Source organism: Pan troglodytes, chromosome 1 (assembly GCF_028858775.2).
Source record: "Pan troglodytes isolate AG18354 chromosome 1, NHGRI_mPanTro3-v2.0_pri, whole genome shotgun sequence".
Lineage (NCBI taxonomy): Eukaryota > Metazoa > Chordata > Mammalia > Primates > Hominidae > Pan > Pan troglodytes.
Genome location: NC_072398.2, coordinates 128,149,787 through 128,170,455, shown reverse-complemented (window position 1 = coordinate 128,170,455; position 20,669 = coordinate 128,149,787). Strand labels below are relative to the sequence as shown.

At 31.6% G+C, this 20,669-nt stretch overlaps 1 protein-coding gene across 2 annotated transcripts in view; it reads right to left on the bottom strand.

Annotated features, from left to right (window-relative positions):
• Positions 1-20,669, bottom strand: part of COL11A1 (collagen type XI alpha 1 chain) — a 232,057-nt gene that overhangs the window by 123,769 nt on the left and 87,619 nt on the right. For both annotated transcript variants that reach the window (XM_001140143.6, XM_001139974.6), the window contains exons 9-24: positions 19,836-19,898; positions 18,353-18,394; positions 17,360-17,422; positions 15,204-15,278; positions 14,044-14,127; positions 11,944-12,000; positions 7,929-7,982; positions 5,733-5,786; positions 5,543-5,596; positions 5,299-5,352; positions 4,072-4,125; positions 3,902-3,946; positions 2,675-2,728; positions 2,207-2,251; positions 1,888-1,941; positions 1,384-1,428 (exon numbers count right to left, since the gene is read on the bottom strand). In XM_001140143.6, the coding sequence (XP_001140143.1) occupies positions 1,384-1,428; positions 1,888-1,941; positions 2,207-2,251; positions 2,675-2,728; positions 3,902-3,946; positions 4,072-4,125; positions 5,299-5,352; positions 5,543-5,596; positions 5,733-5,786; positions 7,929-7,982; positions 11,944-12,000; positions 14,044-14,127; positions 15,204-15,278; positions 17,360-17,422; positions 18,353-18,394; positions 19,836-19,898 (897 nt within the window). The remainder of the gene's footprint in view (positions 1-1,383; positions 1,429-1,887; positions 1,942-2,206; positions 2,252-2,674; positions 2,729-3,901; positions 3,947-4,071; positions 4,126-5,298; positions 5,353-5,542; positions 5,597-5,732; positions 5,787-7,928; positions 7,983-11,943; positions 12,001-14,043; positions 14,128-15,203; positions 15,279-17,359; positions 17,423-18,352; positions 18,395-19,835; positions 19,899-20,669) is intronic.

The window sequence follows — 20,669 nt, the reverse complement described above, 5'->3', positions numbered from 1 at the left end:
ACAACCACAATGAGATAACATTTCACACCAACGAGAATGATCGTAATCAAGAAGACAGACAATAACAAGCATTAGTGAGAATGTGCAGAAATGACTATCCTCATACATGGTTACTTGGAAGGGAAAATGGTACAATCGATATGGAAAAGAGTGGAATTCACAACATATTGAATATAAGTTTACCATAACACAAGAATTCTGCTTCTAAGTATATACCAAAAAGAAATGATAACACATCTATACAAAGACTTGTATGCAATTATTCACTACATCACCGGTATGGAGAATAGCGAAAAAGTATAAACTACACCTATTCTATCAACTGCCAAGTAAAAGTAAACAGAACCTGGTATACCCAATCAATGGAATACTATGAGAACAAAATAAGGAGCAAAGTACTAATATATGTATGCTACAGCATGGATGAACCTAAAATGAAAGAAGTCAGACATAAAGGTCACCTACACATTCATATGATTAAATCATAAATTTATTCATAAGTTTCATTCATATGAAATATTCAGAAAACTCAAATCTACAGAGACAGAAAGCAAATTAATTGTTAGCTAGGTCTGAGGGGGTGGAAACATGGACTGAATATTAACACGAGGATTATTTCCGGAGTGGTATAAGTATTTCGAAACTTAGATTGCAGCACATCTGTAAATTTAGTAAACAATAATTCACTTGTACACTTAAAACAAGGGAATATTTATAGTATTTAAATTACACTTCAATAAAGCTATTAGTTTTTTTAAATTAATATGTTTGTAGAAATCAACAAAAATAATGGAAGAAAAAAGGTGTTGGAAAGAGCCAGCTAGAAATGTGCTATGACTACAGGGGACAAAATATTACTCAAGGAATCTCATAGTGGAGATCAGGGAAAAAGACGTGTTTAATTATAGATTTATTCTTGTTTGGATCCAGACATTGAGTTATTAACAAGAACATCATTTGCCATTCATATATGAGATATGATGGCAATGACAACTTCACAACTTTCCTTTCATCATGTCTTCCTACAAATCTTTTGTCACAAGCAAACTTAATTACTTTTTTTGTAAAATAATGAGAAAGAAAAGGAGACCTAAAATAAAGAGAAAATATTCACTCATACCGGTATGTTCCTGAAATTAATATAGCTGAGAATGCCACATTTGGAAGCTGTTTAAATGGTAACTGAAGTTTTATCATTCTCAGTTTAAGAACACATGAATGAAATCTCCCCACACTATATTTCCATGTCAACTCCAGATTAATTCCTTATGTGCTGAGCTATCTAGATATCTTAACAAAAACAGAAGGCAGACCTTATACCTGCCTAAGATTGCTAAAACAAACATGTTCACCAGGCTTTACGAGAACAACAGAGTAACTTACTTTTTCACCAGGAGGACCAATTGGGCCTTGTGGACCAGGAAGACCCTATTTTAAAAGAATTTATTTCATATATCAGATATCAAATCACAGTAATATGCTTTTAAAACAGCAAATTATTAGCTCACTATAGTACATAGTGAGTTATAAGAATCTGTATATATTCCCATACACCCCAAGGAATTTTAGAACACGATGAGGAGTTTTACACAAGCTGCTCTTTTTTTGCAAAGGGACTATAATGCGATCCTATTCAGAACCCTCCTGCAGGTGGCTATTAGTCCTGGCATTCCCTAAACATTGAATGAGTCATTTTTCCCTGGGAAGAGAGGGGCTTCTGCAAGTTTGCTCAAATTTTTTTAAAAAAAGAAAAGTATGTATTTTCCTACATTTACATTTTAAATATTGCTAGGACTACATAGAAAATTGTGAGACTGTTGATTTTCTTATAGAAAGATAGCATCTTCCCCCCATTATTTCAAAGGAGCTGCAGTGGCTTAGACTTACCTGAGGTCCTGGATTCCCTTGTTGACCTGGAGGCCCAGGCTCCCCTTGGGGACCCTGCCAGAGGAAAATATAAAAACTTTTTAATGGGCTATATTACACAATAGATTTTTCTTCTTCTCAATTGGAAAATACCTCTACCCACCCTCAAACAGTTTTCCCTCATGAGATTCTGGAAAATATTTCAAAATATTAATGCAAGCTGTATCTAATATACTTAGCAAAATGTAATAAATCATTATATTTTAGATTTAACAACAAAAAATGGTTTCTTAGGGCTTATATTTAAATATGAGTTATTTTATCACTATTTGCTACATACCATGTTCCCTTTTGGTCCTGGGGGGCCATCTACACCTGCCATACCCTGCAATGAAGAAAAAGTATTTATGGTTGTTTATATGTTTTGATGCTAAAATAGAAAATCAAAAAGACTAATCTAATAGCATGATACTCACTACCCTAAGCGACTAAAAATCATTTTAGGATTTAATGGAAACGAAGAAGAGACAAGACCTATACTTTCTTTTCCATGTCCACATTGGAGACAATCTAGCAACATTTTCCTCTGCATGCTGGGGATGTATCATGAAAACACTAAGATAGATAATCAAAAGGAAGATAGAAGGAAAGGAGGGAATGATGAGTTAAAGTGAAAGGCAGCAACAATAGATCTTCAAATATAACAAGGCAATAAACTCTTGGCTCTCTACTGAGGGCTTTTATGGCCTCTAAAAGGTTGGCAACAAGCTTTCCCTAGAAAATCTTCAATGTTTCCAGCAATACATACAGGCTGCCCTGGAGCTCCTGGAGTTCCCCTTGGACCCAGCAAACCTCGTGGGCCCTAGGAGAAAAAGAAAAAGCACGCCTTTATAAAAAAAAAAAAAATGTCCTAATAACATGCCTCTTTCAATGAAGAAATCCTAAGGTTATTTTTAGAATAAAAATATTTGGACATCTTTTATTAACACACTGAAAGTGATGTCCATAACATAAATATCTAGTGTTTATACTGATCCAAAAGCCAGAATAAATAACAGTTTTTAGTACAGAAACTGTGTTTCTTTGATTCTATAATATTACATATGAATCACTTGGGGAATTTTTAAAATAGGAAACAGTTTAATATTTTCAATAAGACACTTTTGTGTCATTTTTTGATTTCAATGACAGCATTGAACATTATTATTCAATCAGATATACTACATAAATAGAAGAGTCCTGATTCTCATTTATTGTACATTTAGGTAAATTTCATCTTAAGACAGCATTCACTGAGGAAGGAAAACGATCATCTGTGTAACTATATATGCAGATTACAGAAATCATTTTTTGAGGTTTCTTAAATTATTATTATTCACACTTGATTTCTCCTCTTCTTTTTCCCCCTCCTGCACCTGCTCACCTTCTTTTCCTTCTTTAGAAAAGCCAATAAAATAATCTAATTTCTCTCCCATTTGCTTGAACTTACTTGACAAGGATCTAAAATGTGGCACAAGGTAGAATGCAGCAATTTAAAACCAAAATTAGGAGGCCTATTTCCAGTTTAGTTATTTTGTTAGCTAGCTTCAAGTAAACCTTCCCAGATCAGTTTCCTCATTTGTAATATTTGGTGGAGAAAAGTGATATAATCCATATGTCTGGTATATTCCAAGTGACATATTATTTTTTTTCTTCTGGTAATAGGATTCATTTCTTCTCAGTACATAAATTTCGGAGCTATTGATGACAGCACAAAAAACAAAACAAAGAAACAGCAACAAAAACTAGGTAAGGTAACTTTTTTGGCTGGAAATGTTACATTCCACAGATTTTTCCCTCAATTGTCTAAGATTTTCTCTGTAACAAAAGGAGCTCTATATATCCTTTTTAATTTTTTTCGCATGGCAATTATCTGGTTAGCTTAGCTAAGACTGCAATGTTTACCTGGGTTTATCATTGTTTTTGTATGTGTAACACCAGTCACTAGTCATAAAAACTAGAAATATTACTTAAAAATAAAAAGTAAGTTGCTTACAGCTTCACCTGGAAGACCTCTTGGTCCAATTTCTCCATCTTCTCCCTGTCATTGACAAAATGAATGAGAGTATAGAACATTTGGACAATGTATCATTTCAACATGATTTTGTTTTATTATGTTTTAATTTTAAATATTTCTTAAAGAAAAGAAAAGAAGTATTAACATACCCTCATTCCATCATCACCAGGAGGACCTGGAGGACCTTGAGGTCCTCGTTCACCCTGTTAAATCAATACAAATAAGATTAGCATATGGAAAGAAGTAGAATGTTTACAAGTCTATCAGGTAGCTATCCAAACCAAATAAAACAGGACATTTGGCAGGGAAAATATATGCTTTATTTACCCTCCTCAAAAAATTTTGCAGATAAATCATAATTTAACAACTTTAACTGGCTTTACATGTTAGTATGCTAATAATATTTTATAATTATAATATTTTCTCTCAATTTTCAATACAAAAGTTATGTAAAATAAGTATCTTAAATCGTTTTCAGACATTTAATTATTTTAAGCTAAATTATTCAGAAACTTATTTTGCTGATGATTGTATTAAATATGGATATATTTTGGTGATTTTGACTTAAATATTTTCTACTTCTAAGTAATTTATATTAAATCAGCATAACTCAGGTGACTAAAGAAATCTGGTATTTTTTAAATGGATACAATTATGTCTTGATCTTAACATGTTAGACACATATTATATGTTCTGTCAGACATTCATAGGGTTTTCTTTCCTTTTACTATTTTTTTCTTCTCCAATTTACTTAAAGCTTATCTTATTCTCATTATTAATGCTGTTAAAGAAAGATGTGAAGATCTAAAGCTGATCTTTTTCTGAGAGATTGTCTGCATAGTTTCCTACTAAAATTATCTACTGGAATACTGTTCAGAATCATGGTTTCTTTAGCCTTCACAAATTACAAGTTCTTGCCTTGTACTGAAAGTTTTTACCATCACCAAAAATAATATAGTGCCTAGTATATTACTGTATTAATGACAAACCACCTACAGATGTCTTCTTTTGAGTATATGTCCACAGGCAAAAAGCAATGAAAAGGTTGAAGGAATTATTAAAAAATTAGAGGTAAAATTAAATGTCCACATTGCTCTTCTGTTTATGTGATATTTTCCAGGTACATGTATATAAAGATTCTGATTCAATTTATGTTTGCATAAAAGGAATATTATAATTTCTAAAAATATTCAAAGAACTTACACTGATACCACATGTGTAATTTTACCTATTTTCCTTCTAGTATCTATTAGATTATTAAGTGGATTCACAAACGTTAAAATTAATTTTTCTTCTTTTTCTGATTTTGCAAATTGTTATCAATTCTAAAATATTTTATAACATTCCCTGAAAAAAAAGGAATAGATGTATCTTACCCTGTGACCTTTGTCACCTGGCAGACCCGGAAGTCCATCAAACCCTCGATCTCCCTGTAAAACCATCATCATCATCATCATCATCATCATCATCATCATCATCATCACAATTCCAGTCTAGATATGTACTGCAATTTAAATGCGAAATATTCTCTCAGATTCAGAAAATGGATTTTTAAATATAAAATTTTCCAGAGTGAACTGACACACAGGATGTGAATATAAAAGTATGTGAGCTCCTGACCTTTGCCCCAGGTTCTCCTGGCATTCCTCTTCCTCCATCTGCACCTGGACGACCCTAATAATGCCAACAGCATGATTAAGCAAAGTGACTTTTATTACTAGCAAGGAAGTAAAATAAATAAATAAATAAATAAATAAAACTAATGATCATGGCAGATGCCTTCAAAATGCACAATGAAAATAAGCCATACCCTTTTTCCAGGTTTTCCCGTTGGACCAGGGGGACCCTGGACGCCTCGAGGGCCCTATATCAAGACATCATAATTAAACCATATTATAGAATTCTTGATCAATAAACTCAATAGCATCAAGAGAGATGGTTTCAGAAACTAATATCCTCTTAGCGTTACCTTAATCATTCAAACACAAGAAAATTATTTCCATGTAAAAGTTCAGATAAAGCAGAAGACAAAAGGTTCATATCAAATAAATACCTATTTTTTCTAAATGGCTCCATTTTTTTTTTTTTTTTTTTTTGAGACGGAGTCTAGCTCTGTCGCCTAGGCTAGAGCCCAGTGGTGCGATCCCGGCTCACTGCAAGCTCTGCCTCCCAGGTTCACGCCATTCTCCTGCCTCAGCCTCCCAAGTAGCTGGGACTACAGGTGCCCGCCACCACGCCCCGCTAATTTTTTGTATTTTTAGTAGAGACGGGGTTTCACCAGCATGGTCTTGGTCTCCTGACCTTGTGATCCACCCATCTCGGCCTCCCAAAATGCTGGGATTACAGGCGTGGGCCACCGCGCCCGGCCCTTATCACTTATTAATTATATATGTAGACATGAGGTTACATTTAAATAAAAGAAATAATTACACATTTTATTCCCCAAACCTTGGGGTTTTACATTTCCCTTGATGGAACACACTCTTAACTATCCATTCCATTTCTCTTCTCTTTCCAATCCCCTTTCTTTCACTTTCTCTCATTTGTTGGATGTTCTTTACTAGATATTTCTCCTTTCATTGCGCTTATAATGTTGGATTGTAATGGTCTTTTCTCATGTTTGAATCTCCCATTTAGATTGTGAACTGCTAAAGTTTTTAACCTATTTTTCCCCACTATACTCCTAAAATTTAGCACAGTGCCTGGTACACATCTCTTTTAATCAGCTGCAAAATTTTGGAGGACAATTTGGCAATCCCTGAAGCAAATTATTGACTGGCACCATACTATGTCAGATTAAAGGTTTAAAATTCTCATTATCTTTTTCTTCAGTAGCAGTACACCATAATGTGTCAATATATACTTTTCGTGGGGATCGATATACATGTTTTAAAATAAAAGTATACAGCTAAAAATAGGTCAAATGTAGTTTCACTATAAATATTACATAGGCCTTCATATTTAACTAACTACATATACTATTTAAAGTTAATTGAAACAATATGCATATAATAAACATGGTAGAAAAAAATGAAACCCAAATTTGAAAATATAAATAATTTTTATAATCACTGTGAAATGTTCATTCTAGAAATATAAAATTAAGACTGTCTAAAGACCCAGCGCGGTGAATCATTCCTATAATCCTAGCACTTTCGGAGGCCCAGGAGGGCAGACTGCTTGAGCTCAGGAGTTTGAGACCAGACTGGGCAACATGGTGAAACCCCAACTCTAGAAAAAATGCAAAAAAATTTGCCGGGCATGCTGGCACATGCCTGTAGTCCCAGCTACTTGGGAGGCTAAAGTAGGAGGATCCTTTGAACCCAGGAGGCAGAGGTTGCAGTGAGCCAAGATCATGCCACTGCACACTCCAGCCTGGGCAACAGAGCAGAGCGAGACTCTGTCTCAAAAAAAAAAAAAACAAAAAAGATTGTCTACAGGTTAAAGAGTATGTAGCTTTGTAATGAGAAGACTGTACTCTGAACTCCAGTCCGAAGGCATGGGCCAACAATAACAGTACAATTTTTTTTTTTTTTTTAGTTTTTAATGAAAATAATCCTTCCTTTGATAACACATTTCTCTTTTTGGATTAAAGGAGTCAAGGAAAACTAAAATCCAAAATAATTACTGCAATATGTTTTCAGCTTCATCTATTTTATAAAAAGAAAGTGTTGAGCAAAAAGTTCACAAACTTTGGGAAAAAATAAACTCCCTACATTTTCATATAGTCTAGTATCAGTATTTTTACATGATTCCCAGTTAAGCTGCATTTTCCATCCTTTTAATGGCAAAGTTAACCCAACATAAAAAAGAAGGCTACTATATCTTGAATCACCCAAATATCGTAATCAGTTTTCTCTGAATTTTTAATTTCAAAATAAACCCTCATATATCAATGGAATACTACTCAGGAACAAAAAAAATTAACTATTGATGCATTCTCGAAGGAATTATGCTGTATCAAAGAAGCCAGTCAAGAATAAAAAGTCAAATTTTTATTTTTTACCTGAGGACCTGGATCACCACTCTCACCTTTGGCCCCAGATGAACCAGGCCCCCCCTATAGAGAAAAAGTGAAGATATTTCACTTAATTTAGCAATTTCATAACTACTTTTATCCTGCCAATTGCACCTGAAATAATTAAACATTATTCAAAATATATTTAATCATATTAGCCTTAACTTATTAATTAACACAGTAAAATTTTCCAGCACTTGCATTGAAATATATCTCTTCTCAATATACTGATTACATTCCAATTTGTGAGCAATAAAGGTCTATATTTTATGTAGCAGTACACAGAAGCTAACCTCATGAAATCACATTGAAATTGTCTTTTGTGTGTGCACTATCAGAACTCATATGATGACACACAAAGCATTATTTATGACTACACTGTGATGTAGTAGTAGAGTAACCCATTATTACCAAATCAGATATACATGTAATCCATTTATACTGTAAGGATTTGACAAAGTCAAGTCCTTGACAAAATGTTACTGCTTTTATATTCAGATTTTTTTAGACTCTGAATTGTATAATAATAAAATGGCAAGAACCTGGTGTTATTGATACTATTATAATTGCCGTGAAATAGTGTTAACACATTTTTCCCAGGTTGGTTTGTTTTTTCCCATGAGAATAAGTCTGTATAACAAACATCTCTTAAATACATTTACATAATTAAGAAGGTGACCAGGCATGGTGGCTCACGCCTGTAATCCCAGCACTTTGGGAGGCCAAGGCAGTTAGATCACCTGAGGTCAGGAGTTCGAGACCAGCCTGGCCAATATAGTGAAACTCCGTCTCTACTAAAAATACAAAAATTGGCCGGGCATGGCATCGGGTGCCTGTAATCCCAGCTACTCAGGAGGCTGAGACAGAAGAATTGCTTGAAACGGAGAGGCAGAGCTTGCAGAGAGCCAAGATAGCACCACTGCATTCCAGCCTGGGTGACAAGAGCAAAACTCCATCTCAAAAAATAAATAAATAAAAATAACTAAAATGTAAACGGTGTAACAACAACCTGGCATGTGTACTAAAATAAATAAACAAAACATAAAATTGTTTTATAAACAAGTTGTGAGATTTAAAATTAAACACTAGGCAACACATATCCCCAAAAAACTTCAGAACATTAAAAATAAACATGGTGATTATAGCTACTTCATGCTGAAATACTGTGTGTTCTAAAAGATTCTAATTTATTTAAATCCATACACATTCCATTAAATACTACATCGTATAAAGTATGACAGAGATTTAAATTATGCTAAATCTGAAAAATGGTAGCAATTTATAGTCTCCTGGTGACTCCAAAGTAAAAGAAATATTAACGATGCCCACAAAATACAAAAAGTCAAGTAACATGAATTTTCTAATCTTTAAAATTAAGAGAATAATGACTTTGAAACTTCCAATGAAGAATTATTGCAAATAAACTTCTACAAGAGAAAAACTGGGGTTCTACATTAAATCAGATTATTAATCACTGAATTGAATGCAATTATGCAATTATAGAACGGACTATTTTTAATTAATCGACTGTATTACATTCTCTGTATATAAGCACTACCTACTCAACAGATTATAATTATTTTGCTCCAACATTTATTCTAAAAAATGTCACACAGTCATTGACTATAAAATAATAGGGAAAAAACAGATTTTCTACACTTCCTGCATGTTTTATGATACAGTCCTCCATTTGTCTATAAAGATAACTAGATGTAAACAATTGGTTAAAATAATTTTTCATAGGAAAAATGTACAGATGTCAAAATATCGATGTAGACTTTCTTTTCTAAATCTTAATCTAGTGAATACTTTTTTAGACTATAGAATTAAGAGATATTTGGAAGACTAATAATGTTTTGATGCAAACATCAAATTTGCATGTTTTGAAATGGCAAAAAGAAACAATATGATTTTTTTCTCTCAATACCTACCTTCAATAATTAAGGAAGCTAAAACTTTCATATCAAAGTGATAAGTAGATAAAATTAATTAATTTTGCCTATGACTTTGAGAATGTGTTTATGGTTGTCAATATTTTCTCTTTGTCCAACAGTCTCTGGAAAATTGGCTGGCTCTTAATGGTTGTTTAATGAAAATAAGAACTGCTAATATAATGTGCCTCACTTGTTTTTGCTCATTGCTGCCGTTAGCCACTATGAATCCATTTCCTTGTGTTTTTCAAGATAATAAATGAAATTTATTTGAATAATAGAGTTTTAGATATCCTAGGACTGATATTTGTAATTTCTTTTTTTTTTTGAGACGGAGTCTAGCTCTTTCGCCAAGGCTGGAGTGCAGTGGCGCAATCTCAGCTCACAGCAACCTCCACATCCCGGGTTCAAGCTATTCTCCTGCCTCAGCCTCCCGAGTAGCTGGGATTACAGGCATGTGCCACCACACCTGGCAAATTTTCTATTTTTAGTAGAAACGGGGTTTCTCCATGTTGGTCAGGCTGCTCTCGAACTCCCAACCTTAGGTGATCCGCCCGCCTTGGCCTCCCAAAGTGCTGGGATTACAGGTGCGAGCCATCGCGCCCAGCCTGGTATTTGTAAATTAAATCAAATATGGCACTGTTTCTCAAATATCTTTGGCCATAGGAATCAACCTGGTGCACGTATTAAAATTACAGTCGCTGGTTCCAATCCTGAATCTACAACATTAGAGTCTTAAGTTCAGAGTCCCAGAAAGTTTTATTTTTAATAAAATACCTAGGTTAATTCTTCTGATTCGAAATTTTATAATACACTAACATACTACTTACTTTCCTGTTATGTAAATTTGAGTCATTAACAAATAATTAAAAATTAACTCTATTTCATTGGTTAAGTGATATAGAATCTGCCATATTACTGTATTTTGGAAAAGCAAAGCATGATAAAATACATGATAAACATTTAATAATGTGTTAAATTATATAATTTAAATTCTATGAAACATATTATCAGAATATGTGTTCCCCGTGAGCTTATATGATTGAATGTATATTCCTGCAAAATATATATAAAATTTTATGACTAAATTATGGTAAATATAAATATAAGAAATCTACATAATAAAATCTTCGATAAAATACATGAAGAAAAACTATTATCCTAATATAGTCAGTAAAACAGACTAAATAATTAGAAGACAAAGTACTTGATTTAAATTTGAATACAATAGTTTTGCTGCAAGTGTCTACTATGTACAATACAGACAAGATTTTAACTTTCAGAATAATACATTCTGTAAATAGATTTATTTTCATAAAATATTTTGAAAGTCTATGAGAGCATATGAAAGCATAGCAGAAAAAAATTTATACAAAAAAAATTTAAAATATAAATTATTTATCCATCTATTCTAAAATTAATGAGAATCCTGGTTTAAATCCTGTGAACTGCTACACCGCTTAACATTAGTATATTCTAGTGTATTTGAAGATTCTTTAGACAAAAATATTTGAAATATCTTAGCTTGCTATCACGCTAGTGAGAAAAAAATAACACTTTGTTATTTCCAAGAATTTCTACAAGAGAAAATACTCTCTCTAATAGTTGAAGCACCTTGTGGAATACTGAGGCAACCTGCAGTTTAAAAAGTATCTTGCTTGCCCTAAGATTGTGTCATAATTTTCATTGGCCTCAAATAAATTTTTCTTTTTTAACAAACATTTTGTTTAATATAAAATTAAGTCTCAAGGATTTAATGTAAAACATAATTTTGGAAGCTGAATATTAGGCAAATGAATGATACTTATAGTTTAAGAAATTAATAGTTGGATATGACTCAATTACATTTGTAATTTTATTTATTCAATTTAAAATTTTTTTACTGAGACCTTTTGATCAAAATGTACTGAAAACTGAATTGAGAAGGGTTTTTTTTAATGGAAACAACAGCAAGCATGAAAACATACCCTATTGTCACCAACCATAGATATGCACAATCCCTGGAAGAAGTTGCACAGGGAACTGCTAATTTGAAAATTTTAACATATATTATCTTTGTTGGGGTAACCTACCACAGGACCTGGTCTTCCAGTTAGACCCATTGGGCCAGGTGGGCCTCTCAGAGCAATCTAGAAAACAAAATATATCAAATTCAGTAATATTCTCCTGGAAGAGCACATTAAAGTACAATATGAATTTGCACAAGCTGCCCTTAAGTAATACATGATCAACACAGATTTAATAGCTACATGCTAGAAAGAGTGTCAGGTTACTGAAGAACTGCAAATTTCTAGAATGACAAAAGAGGTAAATATCAGACATTTTAAAAACTTTTTAACATATAAAATCTTGTAATATATATTGCTATGACTTAATCAAAAATAAAAGTTAAACTAGATTTTAGAACAACTAATATCTGCTAATTTACTATTCTGAATTTACTCAAGAATAATGCATAGCCTTTTTCTCTTAAATGTGTAGGCACAATTTGAGAGGCTTTAAATAAAATTCTTTTAGCAATATTTTAGGAAAAATTATGATAACCAAAGCCAGACACCATAAAACAAAACTGGTCAGGAAGTGTTATGATAATATGTGCCTTTTAACAAATCTCAGATATAATGCTAGAGAGAAGAATGTTTTATTTTGTATAATCATACGCATAATAAACTGATTACATGCACTATTGTTACACTGAATATTAGAAATGTGAAATTAGCATACTTGAAAAGCGGAAACACATACAGTACAACAGATAAAAATTTGATAGATGTTAAATTAGTATTGTGTGCTACTTTTGAATATTAGAGAGCTCAACAGATGAACACTTAGATTTATCACAAAGATATCAAAAATAATACCACAACAGAAATAAATGCAAAATCATATTAGAAAAGTGCACAAGATGAAAACAGTAGGATCTCCAAAGTCACTACTGACTCACCATGAGATTTTTGACAATATACTTCTTAATCCTTGAGATTAAATATCTGAAAAATTGAATTATAATGCTTGCTACCTATTTTTCAAGTAGGTTAAGAGGACTAATAAAATGAGGAATTCAATGACCTCATAAAATATTTAAGTTCAAATAATTACCTTAAAATCGTTCAAAAGAATATATTTTATAAAATAAGTTATAGAAATCTTTAGTAAATTATTTTAAATAATTTTAGATTTGCATTATGCCAAAATCTAATAAACAAATATTTTAATTTTTCATTATCTTTAAACATGATACAATCAAATAATGATATATTTTCAGATTAATAGACTTAGGAAAGACATAAACAAATATTGAGGATGAATTACAATTTTTACTCATGTTTTCAGATATTTTTATACATGCTGCATAAATTCATCATGATGCATAAAAATTTTATCACAGAAGTGATTTATATTGGTTAGAAAGTGGGTAACCATATCCATACCAACCAAAAATCCTTTATTTCCTTCTTCCTTAAAAAGAAAACCAATACTATGAAGAAAAATGTTATATGAATTCCAGTTCCTTCCTGGTCTATCCTTTTGATTTTCTTGTGTATATTCTAATTTCAATGAAACTAATTTAAAAACATAAATGTAATTCTATATTTTATAAGTCTACAAGTAGTGGAAGCTTTAAACTAAAAAACATAAATTGAAATTTTAAAAATACAACAGATTATAAAGATTAGGGTTGGTAAGAAATTTGAAGGTTTCTTTGTTATATATGATGTCCAAAAAATTTAATTTTCTGTGTTATCCATGATACGTTAAATAATCCAGAAAATTAAGAACAAATGTATTTCAAATTTTATTCTCTTAATTATAACCAATCATTGACTTATAAGTTAGCAGAGTAAAACTGGATGTGAAAGATAAGGTGCACTAGGTGTAAATATATCAATACTCTTGGGAAAAAAAATAGAAATCTTGCGTGTTATGGTGGGAGACTGCTAGAATTATATAATGGCAACATTGCATTGGTCAACTACCTAACTATAATTTTCAATTAATAAACATTACTACTAGAAAAACAAATATAATTTTAGCAGTTTTCCAAGTAAGTTTAATACACTATTCAGAAGTAAATATTCTATTAATAATGGTAGCGTCTTCCGTATGTACACACATATATACTTGACACAGAGTGAGTCATCTTGTGGGAATGCAAGTTTATCCTTTCTTACCCGAGCCTGCTGAAGAATAGCTTGAGCCTGAGCTTCCTGAGCAGAGATGGTTGGTCCTTTGGAACCATCACCACCATAACGGAACTTGGAAGAGATAACATTAAGAAATTCAAAATTAGCTTTGTCAAACATGTTGAATTATGTGCTTTGATCATTAGATAAAAACCACCTATTAAAATGGTGGGATTTTACAAAATTACACAGTAACTCCATAATGAATCATGAGATCTAGTTTGTTTTGGTTTTGCTCTTTCCATTTCTTCTGGAAGTTCTTTACACTACGGTTACCATTTGTAGAAGAAGAAACTAGAAACTCTGTTTCAATTTTAAATGCTATAATTTCTTTACCTCTGGAATAAACCATTGTGACTTTTTTTTAAGCACAAATGCTACCCATTTTATTGATTCATTTGTATAAAATTCCAAATATACCAAGTTCAGTGACAGTTACAGCTCAATCTCTATTTTGTTTGTCAAAATTTTTGGAATATCCATTAATACACAGGAAATTTTCCTTGTGATTTATTTATTTTGTTCACCCATTCTTAAGTACTTATGTTATAAAACAGATCTTCTGTAATATTCCTCTATAAAATTTGCTCCATTTTAACTCAAAATGCAGTAGGAGTCAATTTTTCATTCTAAGTAATTATTTCTTGAAACTTTGTTCATTACATTGAAATTGATAAATAAAATATGCATTTTTTTCCCAAAACACCAGGGCAACAAAAACTTTACAAAGGAATCTTACAGTAAAGCAAGTAATTTTTGAGCAATGAATAATAACACTACAAATAAATACTATTTATGACTATATAGATAATAGATGGTAAATAGTATATTAATGTTATGTTAAATAACATATGAAAAACATGTTAATAATGTGACTCAGGATAAACCACAATTGGAAATATTCTTAAAAACTCTGTTGCTAAGAGTGTAATCAAATAATGAATTCTTAGTTTTAATGCAGAGATTGATACTTACCATAATTTTGTTTTGTAAAATTTCCCTGAATTTCCAAATGCTGCTTAATTTCAAGTATTTCTACCTTGTACAATGGTTTTTAGTTGATTGCTCTTCAATATGGTTCAACAATACACTTCAGAAAAAAGATGACAAGATATCAAGTCATCTCTATAACATAAAAAAGAACATACCGGTAACATCAACATAGTACCAGGAGGACCAGGTAAACCATCAGCCCCTGGTAAGCCAGGACGTCCTGGGGGGCCCTAGAAAAATAAATGAAATAACCAAAATAAATAAATATCAAAATAATATTTACTAGAACTAGAATAACTTATAACAGAAGTCTACTTTATCTAATTTGCATTTGCCCTTTCCACCTTATTTAGTCTGTTTTTAGTAAGTATACCTAGACAGAATTCTATTCTGTTGCACTGGTTTTAGATGATTTTAATAATGTTCGGTTATTAATATATAATCCAATTAAGCTATAAATTTTGCTCAAACTTTGTTCACAGCCTAAAACTGTGTAAGATGAAGAGTTCACATATATTTTAAGGGAAAGTAATGTGAGAAAAACAAGTGGTACAAGCCTGGTTCTTACAGTTAGATAAAAACAGATTTAAGTAAATAATGAAAGTTTTATTTAAAAATTACTAGGTTTAAGGTATATTTTAGTATTCTTTAACAGATACATAAATAGTATTTATTTAGTAGAATACTTAACTACATACTATATTTTAATAGACAATAGATACTATCTTCAAGAGAGATACTTTTTAACATAGATAATGACTAATTTTAGCATGTTAATGTTAATCATAGATAATCACTAATTTATTTTAAATGTTTACTGATTAAATATACTCAGTGTATGTATGTGTGCATGCATACATACATGTACATTTAGAAGTTTAGATGTGACTATGCTGTCCAGAAATCCAAGATATGGATATGAATATAGAAAATATTAAATATGTAATATATACATCTGTTCATAAGTATGTGACTCATAGATATAAGGTATATGTCCATAAGCTTTCAATATAAGGAGACATTTCTACATAGCCATGTCATACTTGGCAGGGAAGCAAGTAAATTCAAAAATTAATAAATAACTAGATACAAAATGCTATAACTCAAAGCGCCCAACCAATATATAAAAAAATGCAGCAGCACTTTTCAAATGTGAATTTCTCATAAAAAGTTAACTCCTAGGAAAGTGTTAACATTGATTCTAGATTGGCAAAATTATATTTTATTTATAATATTATTTCAATAGATTCTCTACAAGTTTCAAGGAACTGTTAAAGTAAGTTCAAATAATGGCTTCTATAAAGAAATATTTTTTTAAAATCCTAACAAATCTAGCTTGAATGGTATAATTTCCTATTACTAAAATATTTCCTACATTTTTAGATCATTTATATGTCTCTATTTATAAGGCACAGTGTAAAGAGATGAATTTGTCACCTGATATAGAGTTTAAGGTGAGTAAATTACAGAATATAAAAAGGTCTTATGAAAATATGGTGGGATTTAAAAATATTAACTAAAATGACTATTACAAATAAATGTCTCCAAGAAACTGGACATATCAAATTAAGTAAGCAGAGCATGTAAGAACTAACTTTATGAACTTTATTTTAAATAAAAAGTTTCATAATGTTTGCATAATACACTTCTTATGTCCTCTGACCTTAAATAGCTGTCACTCAGTCCAGAATTTCTGAAATAGTTAAAAATCTTCCTTCATTAAATTTAAATTAAAAAGTTTTTACATTATTTAAATTGTAATTATATGAAAAGTAGAAGTTATTTGCATCTCTGATCCTCTAAAGAACAAAAGAAAAAAAGTAGAAAGTTATTGGCTACTCAAGGATGTGGGGAAAAAAGGGAAGGTTATTTTATGAGAAGAGTTTGGAGAGACTTAACACAAAGGAGATATTTCAGTATGTAACCCAGGGTTTGATCTTCAAAGTAGAATTTAGATTTATTAACTTATTCTGTCAGCATCCAAATAAATATAAATGGAAATATCTGGAAAATATGACTGGAATTCAAATTTGAAGACCAGAATCCCGAATGTAATGAGTTCATATCAATATGGATATTGGGTGAAATAAAAGTTTGCTTACTAATTATGCCATAGATAAATGCACATTGTTTTCCTCACTTCAAAATAATATTTAAAATGTTAACTAAAATGTTGTGCAGCACTGAATTCATGCTGCCTTTACCCCTCCCACACGCAGTAAGATAACATGTTATACTTGTAGAATACATTTTAATTATTTAAGTCTGTATGACATGCATTTGTAATGAGATATCATGTCCATTCACTTACCCTATCGCCAGGGTCACCAGGGGGTCCAGTGGGGCCTTGTAGACCTGGAGGACCCATAATACCCTATAGAGAAACACACCATATCTTAATCAGATTCCTAATCTCATTCATATTTAGATGAATTCACTCTAGTCCTATCGAAGAGTTCGTTTATATTTTATAAATATACACTAGAGTTCTAAACAGTTGCCCTATTTATCTTCCTGTGAAAAGACAACATATAGAAACCAATTTGTAGCTAGTTCAGCTGCTCTCAGGGTGGAGGCAAACATTTCAAGGAAAAACAGGAAAGAAGAATATGCGAATGTAAAGTCTCTAAGGTCATATTTGGTCCCAGTTCTAACTGAAGAAATGGAACACTCATAAAATTAGATCTCAAAAATTTGATAGCCAAGTTGAACATGTAGAAATCATTTAGGTTGGAGGCAATTATGTTTCCTTTTATGGGTAAACATATTTAAATGCATCAGTATCATATATTATTTTAGATGACAAGAGTTTAATTAATTCCACAAAAGACAGAGGATTTTTTACAAGGTCTTATCAGTGCAATCACCTGAGAATAAACACACTGAGTAACATCAGCCTTATCAGGATACCACAATGGAATCTGATAATTACTCTACACAGAGGTATAGATAAGGCAGCTGCAGTCTACCTAGAAGTTGAGATTCCATTTGTTGAGATGTAATTATACCTCTGCAATGAAAATAAGAATGACTTTTTTTACTTTCATATATTTCAGTAGAAAGACGAAAATGAGTTTAGAAGGTGCAGAGGTATCTAAGCCACAAAAATATTTAAAACAAAATTTAAAGAGTATTACTTGGATAGACAAATCAGAAGGCAGTTCAAAGGCACCAGCTCCCCTGAACAAATGTTTTTCTCTATAATTCAATATTCTAATTAGTCTAAAATGTTCTCATTAATTAATAGAAATCTTATATATGATTACTTTAAATAGACAAAAATAATCTTAAAACATTTACATACTGCAGGTCCTGCTGGTCCTGGTGGTCCTTCGACAAGCATACCCTATAACAAGACAAGAGAACATCTCTACCAGGGAAATATGACCCCCAACCTCTTAATTACATGAATATAAGAGAACACTATATCATTGCATATTAAATAGTGAATTATCTATTCTTGCCACTTAAATTAATTACAAATGTTTTTGCACAGGGAAGGAAAGAAATTCAAAATTATAGAAGATATAGACTGTGCCCTCAGAGAATGTGTGAATTGAGTGGAGTGGAAATGAATATTTAGATGAATAATATTATAAAGGAGAATATGCTAAGTGCTCCCAGGAAGAGTACAGACAAAACAATCTACCAAGGTTTTTTATTTTTTGTTTTTCGTTTGTTTGTAGCCCACAGAATAATACCTGGCATAAAACAGAAACTTAGTAAATATTTGCTGTGTAAATGAAAGAATGGAAAATAAGCACTTTAATTCAGGGAAATTACAGAAAAATCCAGGCAAAAGGAAAATGAATAAATATGATATAAGCTCTTTATAAGCAAAGGAATAAAGAGCTATTCAGAATAAGAACTCAGTTCTAAAACATTTATGATTCCACTCCATCTTTGGACTGCTGAAAAGCTATAATGTCATTTAAAAAGGGGGTTAAAACTTTTTATAATAAGGACTGATTCTCTGAAAAAAATATTTTCAACATTTTTTGTGAGCATGTTGCATGATTTTGGAGTAATGAGTAGATGGCCAACAAGGTCCTTAAAATTGTCTCTTTTTATTCTTTATCATTTTTCTTTCTCTGTTTTTTTTTTTGAAATTTTTATGTCCTTACAATTTCTGAAATGATTTTCGTGTTGTTCTACCTTCAGTTCTAATACATTAGTTTTTCTGAATTGTTTATTAGCAGGAAACGATGGCAAAACTGCTTCCAAGTAAGAATCTGTTTCTTAGCAATATTATTAGTAATAATATTGATATGAATTTTAAAGGATTAATTTGGAGTGAATTAGAGGTTCTTCTGTAGATGAAAAGGAAGTAAAAAATATCATATGACACAATTTGGATATGTAACAAATATATATGTTATATATTTCAAATAATGTGAAGTCATAGAGATTAGAGAAAAATATCATTGGATTGGAAAGTAGGAAAGCTAAAAGTCCTATTATATCGCATTGATCAAACATTTGATACCTCAGGAAAATTACTTAAGTCCTTTAGATCTCTGGTTCTTTAGTTTTAAAATGAGAGAATTAGACAAGACAAATTTCAGCTACTTTCAAATTCTGAATTTCTGCAGCTCTATAATGTTTTGTTTTATTGAAATTCTCCTTTCTAGACAAGACCTTATTAACTTACTTATTTGTGGTGAATTGCAAACATCTGGACATCAAGATTATCATTGGTAAAACACGAACATACATAACAATTTAACGTAATCGTGGCTCATAAGCAATTTTACCAATCTTTAAAGTGCATTCACACCACTACTTACAGGCTCAACCACTGCTGGTTCTCCTTTCTGTCCTTTCTCTCCATATGCACCATGGCCATTTATCTGTTGAATGAAATATTCAAAACAGCCTAAATGTCTGTAAGACTATTTCTTTCTTTCTTTCTTTTCTTCTTCTTTTTTTCTTCTTTCTTTTTTGGAGACAGAGTCTCCCTCTGTTGCCCAGGTTAGAGTGCAGTGGCTCGATCTCCGCTCACTGCAAGCTCGCCTGCCGGGTTCACGCCATTCTCCTGCCTCAGCCTCCCGAGTAGCTGAGACTACAGGCGCCCGCCACCACACCTAGCTAATTTTTTTTTTTTTTTTTTTTTTTTTTTTTTTGTATTTTTAGTAGAGATGGGTTTTCGCCGTGTTGCCCAAGCTGGTTTAGAACGCCTGAGCTCAGGTAATCCGCCCGCCTCTGCCTCCCAAAGTGCTAGGATGACAGGTGTGAACCAAAGCACCCGGCCAGCCATTTGTTTTTAAAAAGATAATTTAGTAAACTAAACACATTTAAAACAACCTATTAAAATATATTTTTAAATATGAAGACCTATTGAAGGCTTAAATATGGCAAAAATTAAAAGAGAGGCATAAGAAGCATTAATACTGAATCTTAAAATGAGATTAAACGATCGCCTCTTATAAACATGTTTTATAATGACATCTATAGATGTCAGTTATTATTCCCAGGCATTAAGAAATGTCATCAAATTAAATTTAAAAAATAGTCTAAAAATCAGAAATAAAAAATCAGACTTGCTACTTGGAATAAAAACAACTACGGTTTAATTTTATCAATGACAAAATTTCTGATGCAATTCTATTCAAGATTTTACT